Source organism: Lolium perenne, chromosome 2 (genome assembly GCF_019359855.2).
Source record: "Lolium perenne isolate Kyuss_39 chromosome 2, Kyuss_2.0, whole genome shotgun sequence".
Lineage (NCBI taxonomy): Eukaryota > Viridiplantae > Streptophyta > Magnoliopsida > Poales > Poaceae > Lolium > Lolium perenne.
In genome coordinates, this window is record NC_067245.2 from 5,123,906 (window position 1) to 5,135,439 (window position 11,534).

At 51.1% G+C, this 11,534-nt stretch overlaps 2 protein-coding genes and 1 pseudogene across 3 annotated transcripts; all 3 read left to right on the forward strand.

The window, feature by feature from the left end:
- The first annotated feature begins 3,521 nt into the window (after positions 1-3,521).
- Positions 3,522-4,704, forward strand: LOC127330976 (glyoxylate/hydroxypyruvate/pyruvate reductase 2KGR-like; annotated as a pseudogene).
- Positions 4,705-4,848: 144 nt separating this feature from the next.
- On the forward strand, positions 4,849-5,235 carry LOC139835381 (glyoxylate/hydroxypyruvate reductase HPR3-like). The gene has a single exon (XM_071825222.1). It carries the CDS (start codon positions 4,849-4,851, stop codon positions 5,233-5,235), a length of 387 nt encoding a protein of 128 aa, XP_071681323.1.
- Positions 5,236-8,520: 3,285 nt separating this feature from the next.
- Positions 8,521-11,318, forward strand: LOC127330975 (glyoxylate/hydroxypyruvate reductase HPR3). 2 transcript variants are annotated; one of them, XM_051357062.2, is made up of 3 exons: positions 8,521-9,094; positions 9,809-10,309; positions 11,006-11,318. In XM_051357062.2, exons 1-3 carry the CDS (start codon positions 8,660-8,662, stop codon positions 11,039-11,041), a joined length of 972 nt encoding a protein of 323 aa, XP_051213022.1. In that variant the 5' UTR covers positions 8,521-8,659; the 3' UTR covers positions 11,042-11,318. The 2 variants fall into 2 exon arrangements, with proteins under 2 accessions (XP_051213022.1, XP_051213023.1); XM_051357063.2 differs by lacking the exon at positions 11,006-11,318 and having other exon boundaries at positions 9,809-10,446.
- Positions 11,319-11,534: the final 216 nt, after the last annotated feature.

Sequence of the window (11,534 nt, forward strand, 5' to 3'; positions counted from 1 at the left end):
CTCATCGTCGTGGGCTCCGATGGCGTCGACGTTCGCAGCAATGTAGAAGAAGCCGTTTAGCTTGTACGGAGGAGCGCGATTGTGCTTCGACAGGACGAGCGAGCCCAGGAAGCGGGGTTCGTCGTGCGTGCTGTCGAGCTCCCTGTCCTCGCCTTCCGGCGTATTCAGCCACACCATGGCGGACACCTCGCCGGGGAATTCCGATTCGAACTCCAGCTCGACGTACAGCAGCTCGTCCAGTCCGTTCCTGCTCTTGCCCATGGATTCCTTGAGCATGGCAATGGCGGAACTGGAGAGATGAGAGAGAAGAGCGGCGCAGCGAAGGGGGAGAATGAGGACGAAGGGGCGATTTTATAGAGATGAACCGATTCGTCGCACCGTTGGATGAAAGGAAAATGCATCTTACGCCTTACGCGTGTCAATAAGGGTACAATCGTCTTTTCGGCAAGAAGTTACTGGACAGAAGTTACTGCGCGCGTGCCGGTAATTGCGGAGGACATGTGTCCCCCACTTGCGCAACGTGTCGACCGTGCAGAACTTTGGACCCACACTTCAGTGACGTGACAGGAGCCGTGGTTTTCAAGGAGGTGGTCGTGGCTATCGTCAGCAATGATATCATCATGAAGGAAAATATCGGGTGGTTCTATCAAATATAGCGACAGCGAAAACAACGAGTGAGCTAACTAGAAAAGCATCGGGAGCTTGTGATCAAATACAAAGCATTTGGTCACACGCTCGGGGGCTACTCTTATCAGAAATATGGTTCATATTTCTGATAAGAGGGAGAGGTGGAAAAAGAAAATATCGAGTTGATACAAGATAAAAACAAAATTGAGCCTACAAACAAGTACAAGTACTTGCCTGTAGCCTCGGGGGCTACTCCCATCGGGAGCGCTGGTCGCGCACCCGATAAAAATGAAAAAGATGGGAAGCTGACAATATAGCGACAAAACAGCAAAAATGTGAGCCTACAACCAAGTACAAGCACTTGGCTGTAGCCTCGGGGGCTACTCCAATCGGGAGCGCTGGTCGCGCACCCGATGAAATATGAGGAGTGATTTTGTACATCTTCGAGTTAAAACATAACTCTTCATATACTCCCATCGGGAGGTCAAGATAATACGACATCATATGACTCGAATAAATATGCCATTCCACCAGCCGGAAAAGGCACTCGACAATATATTCTCAGAGCGCGTCCGTTGCGAAAAAATCTCTGAATGCCGTAATATTTTACGAAGGTAAGTCACCGGGATCTGTCCTGTGTGGCGTGGTATCGCACCTGAATGCGCTCTGCTACTTTTTTCCGTATCAACAGATGCGAAGAAAAATCCTAACGGACGCGTTAGGTACCTGATAAAACATGACTAGAATTTGGATCATGGTAAGACCTTAAGCGGCACATGTCGAATTACGCCAGTATACCGGGGTCGAGTCCAGGGATTTGACCTTGAAGTAGGTTCTTGCGGGATTGCCACGAGAGCAGTTAACTGGTACCTGATCCGTTAGATGAACCAGCCCCATTTACCATTATCCCTGCACAATATATAATTATTTTATGAAGATTGTCTAGTAACTCGAAGAAATGGTGTGTTAATTATAATGACGGAGATTTTACTCGATTCTACGATTCAAGCAAAATCTCGGGGGCTACTGACATAGACATCCCCAATGGGCCTGCCGAAGAAGGTACCCGGGGTTTACTGAAGGCCCATGACCCAAGATTACGAAGCCCGGAAGCCCAATAAAGCGTCGATATGGAAGTTAGAGATATATTAGGAATAGAGACTTGTATTATACGGGACGAACTCAAAGAGTCTCCCGCTGTTTGTAACTTGTATGTCACGAAACCCTCGGCTCCACCTCCTATATAAGGGGGAGTCGAGGGAGAAAGAAAGGATCGATTCATTGTCAACACAACCCTAGTTTTTAGCAGTCGAGCACCTTTTCGGCTGAAACCTTCGAGATCTACTTGCCCTCTACTTTCCGCGAAACCCTAGTCTACAACTTGTAGGCATTGACAAGTTAGAACCTTATCACTCGGAGTTTGTAACTTGTACGACACGAAATCCCTCGGCTCTACCTCCTATATAAAGGGGAGCCGAGGGGAGAGAGAGGGATCGATTCATTGTGAACACAGCCACCGTAATTCTAGTCGAAACACCTTTGTCGGCTGAACCTTCGAGATCTACTTGCCCTCTACTTCTTACGAAACCCTAAGTCAACAATCCGTAGGCATTGACAAGTTAATACCTTGTCAACCGGTGATGCAACAATCATCGATGATGATGATTCAAGTGACGAAGGCAAGAAGAGAAGCTCCACTCCTCACTCTCTCAACAATGGGCGGATGAATGTGCTTGGTAGGAAGACCACCAAAGATATGAAGGGAAAGAAGGCCGGAGATGATGACATTGCCATTGCTATAGAAAGGATTGCAAATGCAAGGTTGCAAGCAAATGAAGATAGGAAGGTGGCAAGAAACTTGGAGAAAGAGGCTATGGATGCTATGGAGGCTCGGAGAGCCGCATTGGAGAAGAGGCTTGCCACCAACGAGGAGAGGAAGTTGGCTTTGGAGGAGAAGAGGCAAGCCAACGAGGAGCATCTACGCCTAGTGGAGGAGGAGAGGAAGTTTTTCTTGATGGATACTTCCCATATGGATGAAAGGCAAAAGGCAAAAGGAGTATGCCAACCTTGCTCGCGACGAAGTGTTGGCCAAGAAGAGATTGTTGGTAGCCAACATGAACACACCCACGGCCGGCATGTTTGGAGGAGGCATGCCCATGTTTGGAGGAGGTATGGGAGGACTGACCGGCATGGGAGGCATGCCCGCCATGGGAGGCTTTGGAGGCATGGCCGGCATGGGAGAAACAAGCTATGGAGGAGTCTTCGGAGGGACTATGGGAGGCTCGGTGAGTGGTGTGTATGGGACTATGGGAGCACCACCTGGAGGATTCGTGGCCTCCATGGATCCTACTATTTCTCCTTCAACCCAGGATGACGATGAAGAAGAAGGAAAAGAAGGTGATGACTTGGAAAATGCGGAAGTGTGAGATGCATTTGTGATATGCAAATTGTGTGTTGCACTTTGTGTCCATTTGAACCATATGTTGTGTGTCGTTGTTGAACTACGTCATGTTGCGTGTCGTTCTTGAACTATGTGATGTGTGTTGCACTTTGTGTCCATTTGAACTATGGTAGATCATTTGTTTCATGATTTATATGTAAGTGCTTGATCTTGTTGAATGAATAGTAGTGTAGAAAGTTGTTTTTCGCGCCCGCACGCTCTGTATTTTGGCGCGTCCGGCGGAGGAACTTTTTACCGCCCGAGCACGCGCTGCAATTTTGATACGTCTGGCGGGGCAAATTTCAGTGCAGGACGCGCTATACGTTTACATCGCGGCGGAAGCGACGTTTAGCGCGCCAAAATTTAGTGCGCGTGTTGGAGATGCTGGTAGGAAATGGAATGATATACGGAGTACTATGTTAGCCATTCGGTCGCACTCTACAGATAGATAGCGACGCCGCATCCGAATTTCGCATCCGCCAATGCCGTCCGTGCTCGTGCTCTGCCGCCTGAAGCCGGACGTTCTCGCTGACCTCGCCGGCCGCTTCCGCCTCCTCGACTCCCAGGCCTCGCCGCTCCCACTGGACGCCTTCCTCGTCGCCGCGGCCGCCGACGATGATCCCCCGCGCGCGGCCGTCGTCCCAGGCAGCGGCGTCGTCCGCATCGACGCGGCGTTCCTGGACGCGGTCCCGTCGGCTGGGCTGCATCGTGTCCGTGGCGCCGGCCTCAACCAGGTCGACCTCACGAGTGCGCGCGCCGCGGCGTCGCCGTCGCCAACGCCGCGGGGATATACTCCGCCGACGTCGCCGACTACGCCGTCGGCCTCCTCATCGACGTGCTCCGCGGCGTCTCCGCGGGCGACCGCTTCCTCCGGCGCCGCGGCGAGTGCCTCCTCCCCCTCGTCGGATCCAGCCTCCGCGGGAAGCGCGTCGGGATCATCGGCCTCGGCAGCATCGGATCAGGGATCGCGAGGCGGCTCCAAGCATTCGGATGCGTCGTCTCGTACCACTCCCGGCGGCAGAAACACGACACCTCCTACACCTACCACCCCACGATCCTCGACCTCGCCGCGAGCTCCGACGTGCTCGTGGTGGCGTGCGCGCTGACCGCCGAGACACGGCACGTGGTGGACAGGGTCGTGCTGGACGCGCTGGGGAGCGGCGGCGTGCTGGTGAACGTGGCGCGCGGGGCGAACGTGGACGAGGCGGAGCTGGTGAGGGCGCTGGCGGAGGGCAGGATCGCCGGCGCCGGGCTGGAGGTGTTCGAGGACGAGCCCAACGTGCCGGCGCAACTGCTGGGCATGGACAACGTGGTCTTGACGCATCACCAGGCCGCGTTCACCCCGGAGGCCATGGCCGACCTCGACCGCCTCGTGGTCGGCAACCTCGAGGCCTTCTTCGCCGGCTCGCCGCTGCTGACACCCGCCCTTGTCTTCCACTAATCGTGCCGAAGTCGTCAACACAAAACATGAACTTGGAGTCGAAATAGTCGTGAGTTTTTTTACCCTGGGTTTGGGAAAGAAAAACTAGCTCATATGTATACTTCTCTGCCCGTGTTCTTCAGATCTTGATCTTCTTGCGTGCTGAAATGTTTGGATCACTAACATTAATTTCTAGCGCGCTTGATGTCGTTTTCTAGTTACAGAGCACTGTGTGTACTCCACCACAGATCATGTCTGCTGGTGGCTTTACTGTCTCGATCTGTCCCTCTAAACATTTCAAGGCAAACAAATTGCTTCTCGACGGACCGACGGACTGATTGCAAAGATTTCAATGGATAACATGAGGCCACCGCCACCGTCCAGCGACGAGAGGCCGCTGGTGCTCCTAGCGCAGCCGCTCTTCCCGGAGTTCGCCGCCGCGCTCGCCGGCCGCTTCCGGTTCGCTTTGGCAGCTGACGCGGCGGACACCGCCGAGGGGAGGGTGCTGCTCGTGGGGTTAAAGCCTGTCACGGACGAGCACCTGGCCGGGTTCCCGGCGCTCGAGCTCGTGGTGGGCATCTCTGTGGGCGTCGACCACGTCGATCTTGCCGCCTGCAGGCGCCGTGGGCTCAGCGTGACTAACGCTGGTGCCGCGTTCGCCGTCGGTCTCGTCGTCACCGTGTTCCGTAGGGTGGCTGCTGCCTGGGACCAGGCGACCAGGCGACCAGGAAAAATTAATATACACTGAAGACCAGGCGACGTATGATTCCTCTCATTAACAGTATAGTGTTCGATTTCCATGTTGCTCTAGAGAACTCTAGAAAATACAGATTTTAAGATTTTATTGGTTTAAAGGAAAAAAGTGAAGGAATACCATATACCTATGTAGTCGTCCTACTGTAACTACTCATCCCAAGGATCCAAGAAAATTAGAAATTGTGATTTTTCTTTTGTTTGGTCACAGCTTCAAAGAAAAAAGTGGAGAATTTTATATGCCCCCCTAGACCTTTGTTTTGAAATTTCATGCACGAAAATGAGACAAAGTCTTTCATGACATAATAGTATCATCAACATACTTTATCGGATTTGCTGGAAATTAGGCGTCCGGTTTTTATTATGTTTAAGTCATCTCTTCAGCTATTGATTTGCCTCATGATTCGGGGTGATATGACATTTGCAAGTTGGTTGCAACTAAGATTTTTGTAGTTGCAAGATTGCAACTGAGATTTTCCTTGTTACAAGTTGGTTGCTACTGAGATTTTACTAATTGCAAGTGGATTGTGACTGAGAAAAAAATATCCACACCATTGAATTCTCTTTAAGATTCGTGTTGAACTATGAGTTGCAACTAGGTTGTAACTAAGAATTAGTGACGTCGTGTGACTGAGATTTAGTTAAGTCTAAGTCACCTAATTAAGATCTAGACGTGCCCATACTTTATATGTGATTTGACTTTAATTTGACGTGTGTTTGCAAGTTTTCATCCTATGAACCAAACACCTAGCCCCACCATAATTTTACCATCATTGATACTTTGTTTTGCACAAGCATTCCTATAACATGTCTCTATTTTTTAATTTCTATATTTAAAAAATCAGCCAACTAAGGAGATGCTTTTGTCATTGTATAGAAAAGAGAGGCTGATGTGAGTTTGGCGTTTTAGTGCTCGCGCAGTAGCAATTATTTTCTTTGAAAAGAAAATCAAAAACCACATTTTGAGGTTTGAAAATATTATGAACAAATCGAGATGTAGTCAATGATGTGTTGTACGTGTGCGCAAAATATGAACGCGAAATACTTTGTATTTTGCACGCTAAAGGAACACATCATTGGCTACATCTATAATATTTTTCCCGTTTGATAGTTTAAAGAGGATCGAAAATTAAGTTAGTTCTAGATCGACTTTAGAACCGCTAGATTTGTATCGCCCTAGAAATTCCAAACGGGAGAGAGGAGACAGAGTGCTAAACCCAGGGCAGGTTAACTATTTGCGCAAAGTGCATTACCATGATGCGGAAGACCGCTCATTTCCCCCTCCCCTGCTCTTGCTCAACTACACTTGCCTTGAGAAGCTCCCTTCTCTGACCGGACCGCCGACGGTCGCTCCGCCGGTTTAGTTGGCCGGAGTTGGTCTTGGTTTGGCATCGGAGTAGCTTTGGCGATCTTCGGCCGACATGGTGCGCATCTTCAACCTCCGTTTCGGAGGCTCTTCTCTGTTTCTGCTACTGGAGCTCGACCCTTCTTCGTCACCAAGTTGTGTGTCCCCGGTGGCTTAGAGGCGTCTAGTGGCGACTGATCTTCGTTAGAAGGAGGTGCTTGAACACTCTGCTATTGATCCTCGGCGGCGACGCCTTGAGGATGCCGCCGAGCTGTGGCAGAGACACCATAGGACTTGATTGCTTTCTTCTTTCTTTCTAGGGGTGTTTTGTGAATATTGAGGCCTTATCTTCAATACTAGGTTCTTTAGGGCGAGATTTATTTTGGGTCTCCTTGTAATTTATACGTGCGAGGTGCTTTTTGAATGAAAGATCCACCGGGGTCTTCTAGACCCCTCATTTGTTTAAAAAAATACCATGATGCTACCCTTTCTTCTTTCTTTGATTTGTGTACTCCTACGTGCTAGGACGGCATCTAAGGGCATCTCCAACGGGACGACGCAAAGGGACGCTGAACGACCGTTTGCGTCCGCCGGGCCGAAAAATGTGTCTAGTACCACCTACAGCGGGGCGACGCATAGTGACCGGGCCGTCCGCGCGGAAAGTGTCCGCGTTCGTTGCATCCGGGCCCGATCGGCAGTGACTAGGTAACCAAAATATTTCTTCATTACTATTGATTGGCCAAAAGATTGGCCAAAAGAACCATTTTTACAGAGATGGTTAGTCGAGTTAACCTAAAACTACAATGGCCGTACCTACTCGCCGTTGCGCGGCCTACCACGACATGGGTTAATCACAGTCGCGTGGCCTACTACGTACCTACTCGCCGTTGCGCGGCCTACCACGACATGGGTTAATCACAGTCGCGTGGCCTACTACTGGCCGCCGGAGGGGCTAGCGCCGTCGTCGAAGCGGGAGTGCTTCACGCCATCCGCGCGCAGCGCACGCCGGCGATCGGACATCTCGTCCTGCTGCCTGCGGCGTTCGATGGCCTCGGCCAGAGAGGAGTCCCACATGACTCTCTTGGCCATAGAGTTGGCCGCCGCCACCTGAGCCGCCGCCTCGTCCGCCTGGGCCGCCTGCAACGCCGACAACTGGGCGTGGAAGCGGCCCCTGTCCCTAGCCGCCTCCGCCACTGCTTCGTCCCTGGAGGCGATGGCGCCTGCCAGCTCCCGGTTCTCCTGCTCGACCCGAGCGGAAGAAGGCCCCCTCCGCTGTAGCGAATCTAGGTCGGAGCACATGTACCCCCGATCCATGGCGACCGCATAGGTGTGGGCTTCCTCCTCCGCTACCAAAGCCTGTCGGCGCAGGCGTCCCAGAACGAGGTCTCGAAGGACGCGACGGTCTGGCAGTCGCCGAGCGCACTCGAAGCGGCCGGGTACGACGTCGTCGTCGTCGGCGGCGATGTCGTGGATGACGGCGTCCGTGGGTGGGGCCACCGGAGGGGCCGCCATCGCCGCCAGCGTCTCCGCGAGCGCCGCCATGGCCTCGGCGAGCTTGGCCTTGGCGTCGGCGATTTCCGCCCTGGCCACCGCGAGGTGCTCACGCCCTTGCGCGCGCTCTGCCGCCTCCGCCTCCGCCGCCTCCAGGTCCAGCTGGTCGGCCTGAAACGCGTCGGCGACTAGCTGCTCGTCCTTCTCCGGGTGGGCCTGGCGGCACATCTGAACAACCTGATCCCAGCTAAGGTTGTGCTCGGCCATGGATGGATGCTAGGGTTTAGCTCGAGGTGCCGCATTTTGTCTGTACCATAAAGATCATATTGCCGGTCACTGTATTGTTCTTACCCTATTAAAACTGTCGGACTATATGTTTCTTGGAATCAACAATGTTCTTTAGCTGCACAACAACAACAACAACAACAACAAAATCATATGAAATCGGAGAGTGATCTTGTCGATGGATGTCTTTTTGTTATTTCTCAATAGATAATGGTGGGCAGTCAGTAGTCACCACCAAACGTGCTGGTGTCGCTCCAAAAGCAACTACTGATTCCATCCCCTCTACCGGCCAATCCCGATGGAGACCACGCCGCAGTCGCGCGCCGACGAAAAGCCGTTGGTGTTCCTGGCGCAGCCGCTCTTCCCGGAGTTCGCGGCCGCGCTCGCCGGCCGCTACCGGTTCGTCCTCGCCGCGGACGCCGACTCGGCGACTTCTGCAGAGGCGAGGGTGCTGCTCGTGCCGGGGCTCGCGCCGGTCACGGCCCAGCACCTGGCGAGGCTCCCTGCGCTGCAGCTCGTGGCGGGCACCTCCGTGGGAGTTGACCATGTGGATCTCGATACTTGCCGAAGCCGCGGGCTCAGCGTGACCAACGCCGGGCCAGCGTTCGCCGTCGACTCGGCCGACTACGCCGTCGGTCTCGTCGTGGCCGTGCTCCGACGGGTGGCCGCCGCCGACGCGTACGTCAGGAGGGGCAGGTGGGCGGCCGACGGCGACTACCCTCTCGCCACCAAGGTTAGTATTTTTTGGCCGCTAATTCTGCGTTGAAAGACTATGTTTTCACATAGCTCGCTGGCTGCCAAGGTCAATAGATCGCGCGCGGCGGCCAGAATATTAGTTCATCGACATCGCTGCGACTGTACAAATTAGAGTTTCTTGATTCATCTTGCATCGCGCTTTTGCAAATTAAATCTCAAACAACACGAAAGATGTTACCTACTGAAATCAAAATTTTAAATAGCGAACCTATGCTTCTTAGGGCCGATATTTTGTAGGCGCTAAGGAAGCTACAGCGAAGCTAAGTTATTTAGCGTTTTTTTTTTTGGTACAAAACAAGAAAACTCCTAACAAAAATAGGCATCAGACATTCATATCATCTTTAAATATGACAAGAAATTCAATGATACGAAACTTGTACTCAACAATTACGATGATTTAGTAATAAAAATAGTACATAAATGCATATTGCATAAGTAGGTCCAACTTTCAAATTTGAATGTTAGAATATTTGGTCTTAGCGGGAAAAATAGCGTTATTTTTTTTTTGGCTCTATTTAGCGTTTTAGCGCGATTTAGCGAGCTATTATGGATAGATTCTATTTAACGCTAAAAATGCTCATCTTTAGTGGGAGTCTTGTGAATCCGCTACAGCAATGCTGTAGCGAAGAGATAGCGCGCTATTTAGAACTTTGAGTAAAATTTAATCCGAGTCTTGTGCAATTAATGGCAGGTGAGCGGCAAGCGGGTGGGGATCGTGGGGCTGGGCAACATCGGCTCCCGGGTAGCGCGTCGCCTAGCCGCCTTCGGCTGCGCCGTCTCCTACCATTCGAGGTCGCCCAAGCCTTCATCGCCGTACACGTTTGTCCCGACTCTGCTCGACCTCGCCGTCGGCAGTGATGTGTTGGTGCTCTCCTGTGCGCTGACGGACGAGACGAAATACATGGTGAACCGGGAGGTGATGGAGGCACTGGGTAAGGACGGCGTGCTGATTAACGTCGGGCGGGGTGGCCTGGTAGACGAGCCGGAGCTGGTGAGTTGCCTGCGGGACGGCGCCCTCGGAGGCGCTGGGCTAGACGTGTACGCGAACGAACCGGCCGTGCCGCCGGAGCTCTTCGGCATGGACAACGTCGTGTTGTCCGACCACCGGGCCGTGATCACGCCGGAGTCCATGCGCGGCGTGCTCGAGGTCATCACCGCCAACCTCGACACCTTCTTCTCAGGGAGGCCGCTCGTCAGTCCTGTGCAGCTCTGAACTCTGAATTGTTCAAACCATTGAGTCCTAAATAAATTGTCTTTTCGGCCTCATATGTATACAAACCATTTAGTTTCTACTAAACTAATACGAATTTTAGAATCTTAATTGTTCAATCACAGAGGTACATACTACCATAAGCATACTAATTTGCTTGATGAATAGCATCATTTCCATATGATCTACAACTGTTATTTCACCCAGGAAACCATAAGCACTAACGAAATTATAGCACATCACCAAATTTAAAGTTCCAAAAATACACCTACTGTGATATCCAATAATTTGATCCATGAAACCCTAATCCATAGCAAAAATTTACTACATCATCGAATCAGCAGTTTGTAGAATACTGCTACTCTAATCCTTCATCACGAAATAATCGAACCTTAGATCCTCAAACGAATTAGGCAGCAAAGGATATAAGCATAAATCATGAAATTGTCCATACTAGACATTAGTTTGTATCTTGCCACTGATATATGTTCAATCATTCAGATAGGATCTAGCTTATACCCTCCCCGTAGTGTTGCGAATATTTTCGGCAACTGGCTAAATGGGGTAGAGGTTAGGTTTAGGAGTTTTATCAGGGTGGGAGCGTTAGCCGTTATATGGTCGCTCTGGCTATGTAGAAATGACAAGGTTTTTAATGACAAGAATTCTTCCCTTATGCAGGTAATCTACCGATCTACGGCTATGCTCCGTTTATGATCGTCACTTCAACGATTGGAGGACCGCGACTTCTTTATGGAGGTGTCTACAAGATTGGAGAATTCGGACAAGGAGTTTATTATCCAACATGGGTGGCTGCATAGTCTGAGGATTGCGGCTCCTTCACCATGATTTCCTCGTCTTTGTATGAGAGCTTTACTTACAGTTGAACCTTTTATGTTTGGTTGTACCCGCGAACGGCTGTGTGCATCCTAACTATGCAGAGGCCGGATGTATTACGTCAAACTCTGAAGTAATAAAGCACCCTTTTTTCGAATCTTGCCACTGCTTCATTTCCTTTTAGCTAGCTCATCATTCCTTGAACCGGAACTTGCGTTGCTTGGAAATTTGCAAATATGGGCAATCATGTAACGGTTGAGACATCATCGAGTAAAGGGGAAGGATATAAGCATGCCCTAGTAAAACTTCAAAGCAATGTGTGACAATTGTAATAAGTTTATGTGTACATCATAAAATACAATGGAAACAAGTG

Excerpts from the sequence above, each read along its gene's own strand:
- LOC139835381 (XM_071825222.1), top strand. The coding sequence starts at position 4,849 with ATGAGGCCACCGCCACCGTCCAGCGACGAGAGGCCGCTGGTGCTCCTA.
- LOC127330975 (XM_051357062.2), top strand. The coding sequence starts at position 8,660 with ATGGAGACCACGCCGCAGTCGCGCGCCGACGAAAAGCCGTTGGTGTTC. Across the intron at positions 9,095-9,808 it reads ACTACCCTCTCGCCACCAAG|GTGAGCGGCAAGCGGGTGGG; the intron begins GTTAGTATTTTT and ends AATTAATGGCAG. Across the intron at positions 10,310-11,005 it reads TCTTCTCAGGGAGGCCGCTC|GTAATCTACCGATCTACGGC; the intron begins GTCAGTCCTGTG and ends TCCCTTATGCAG.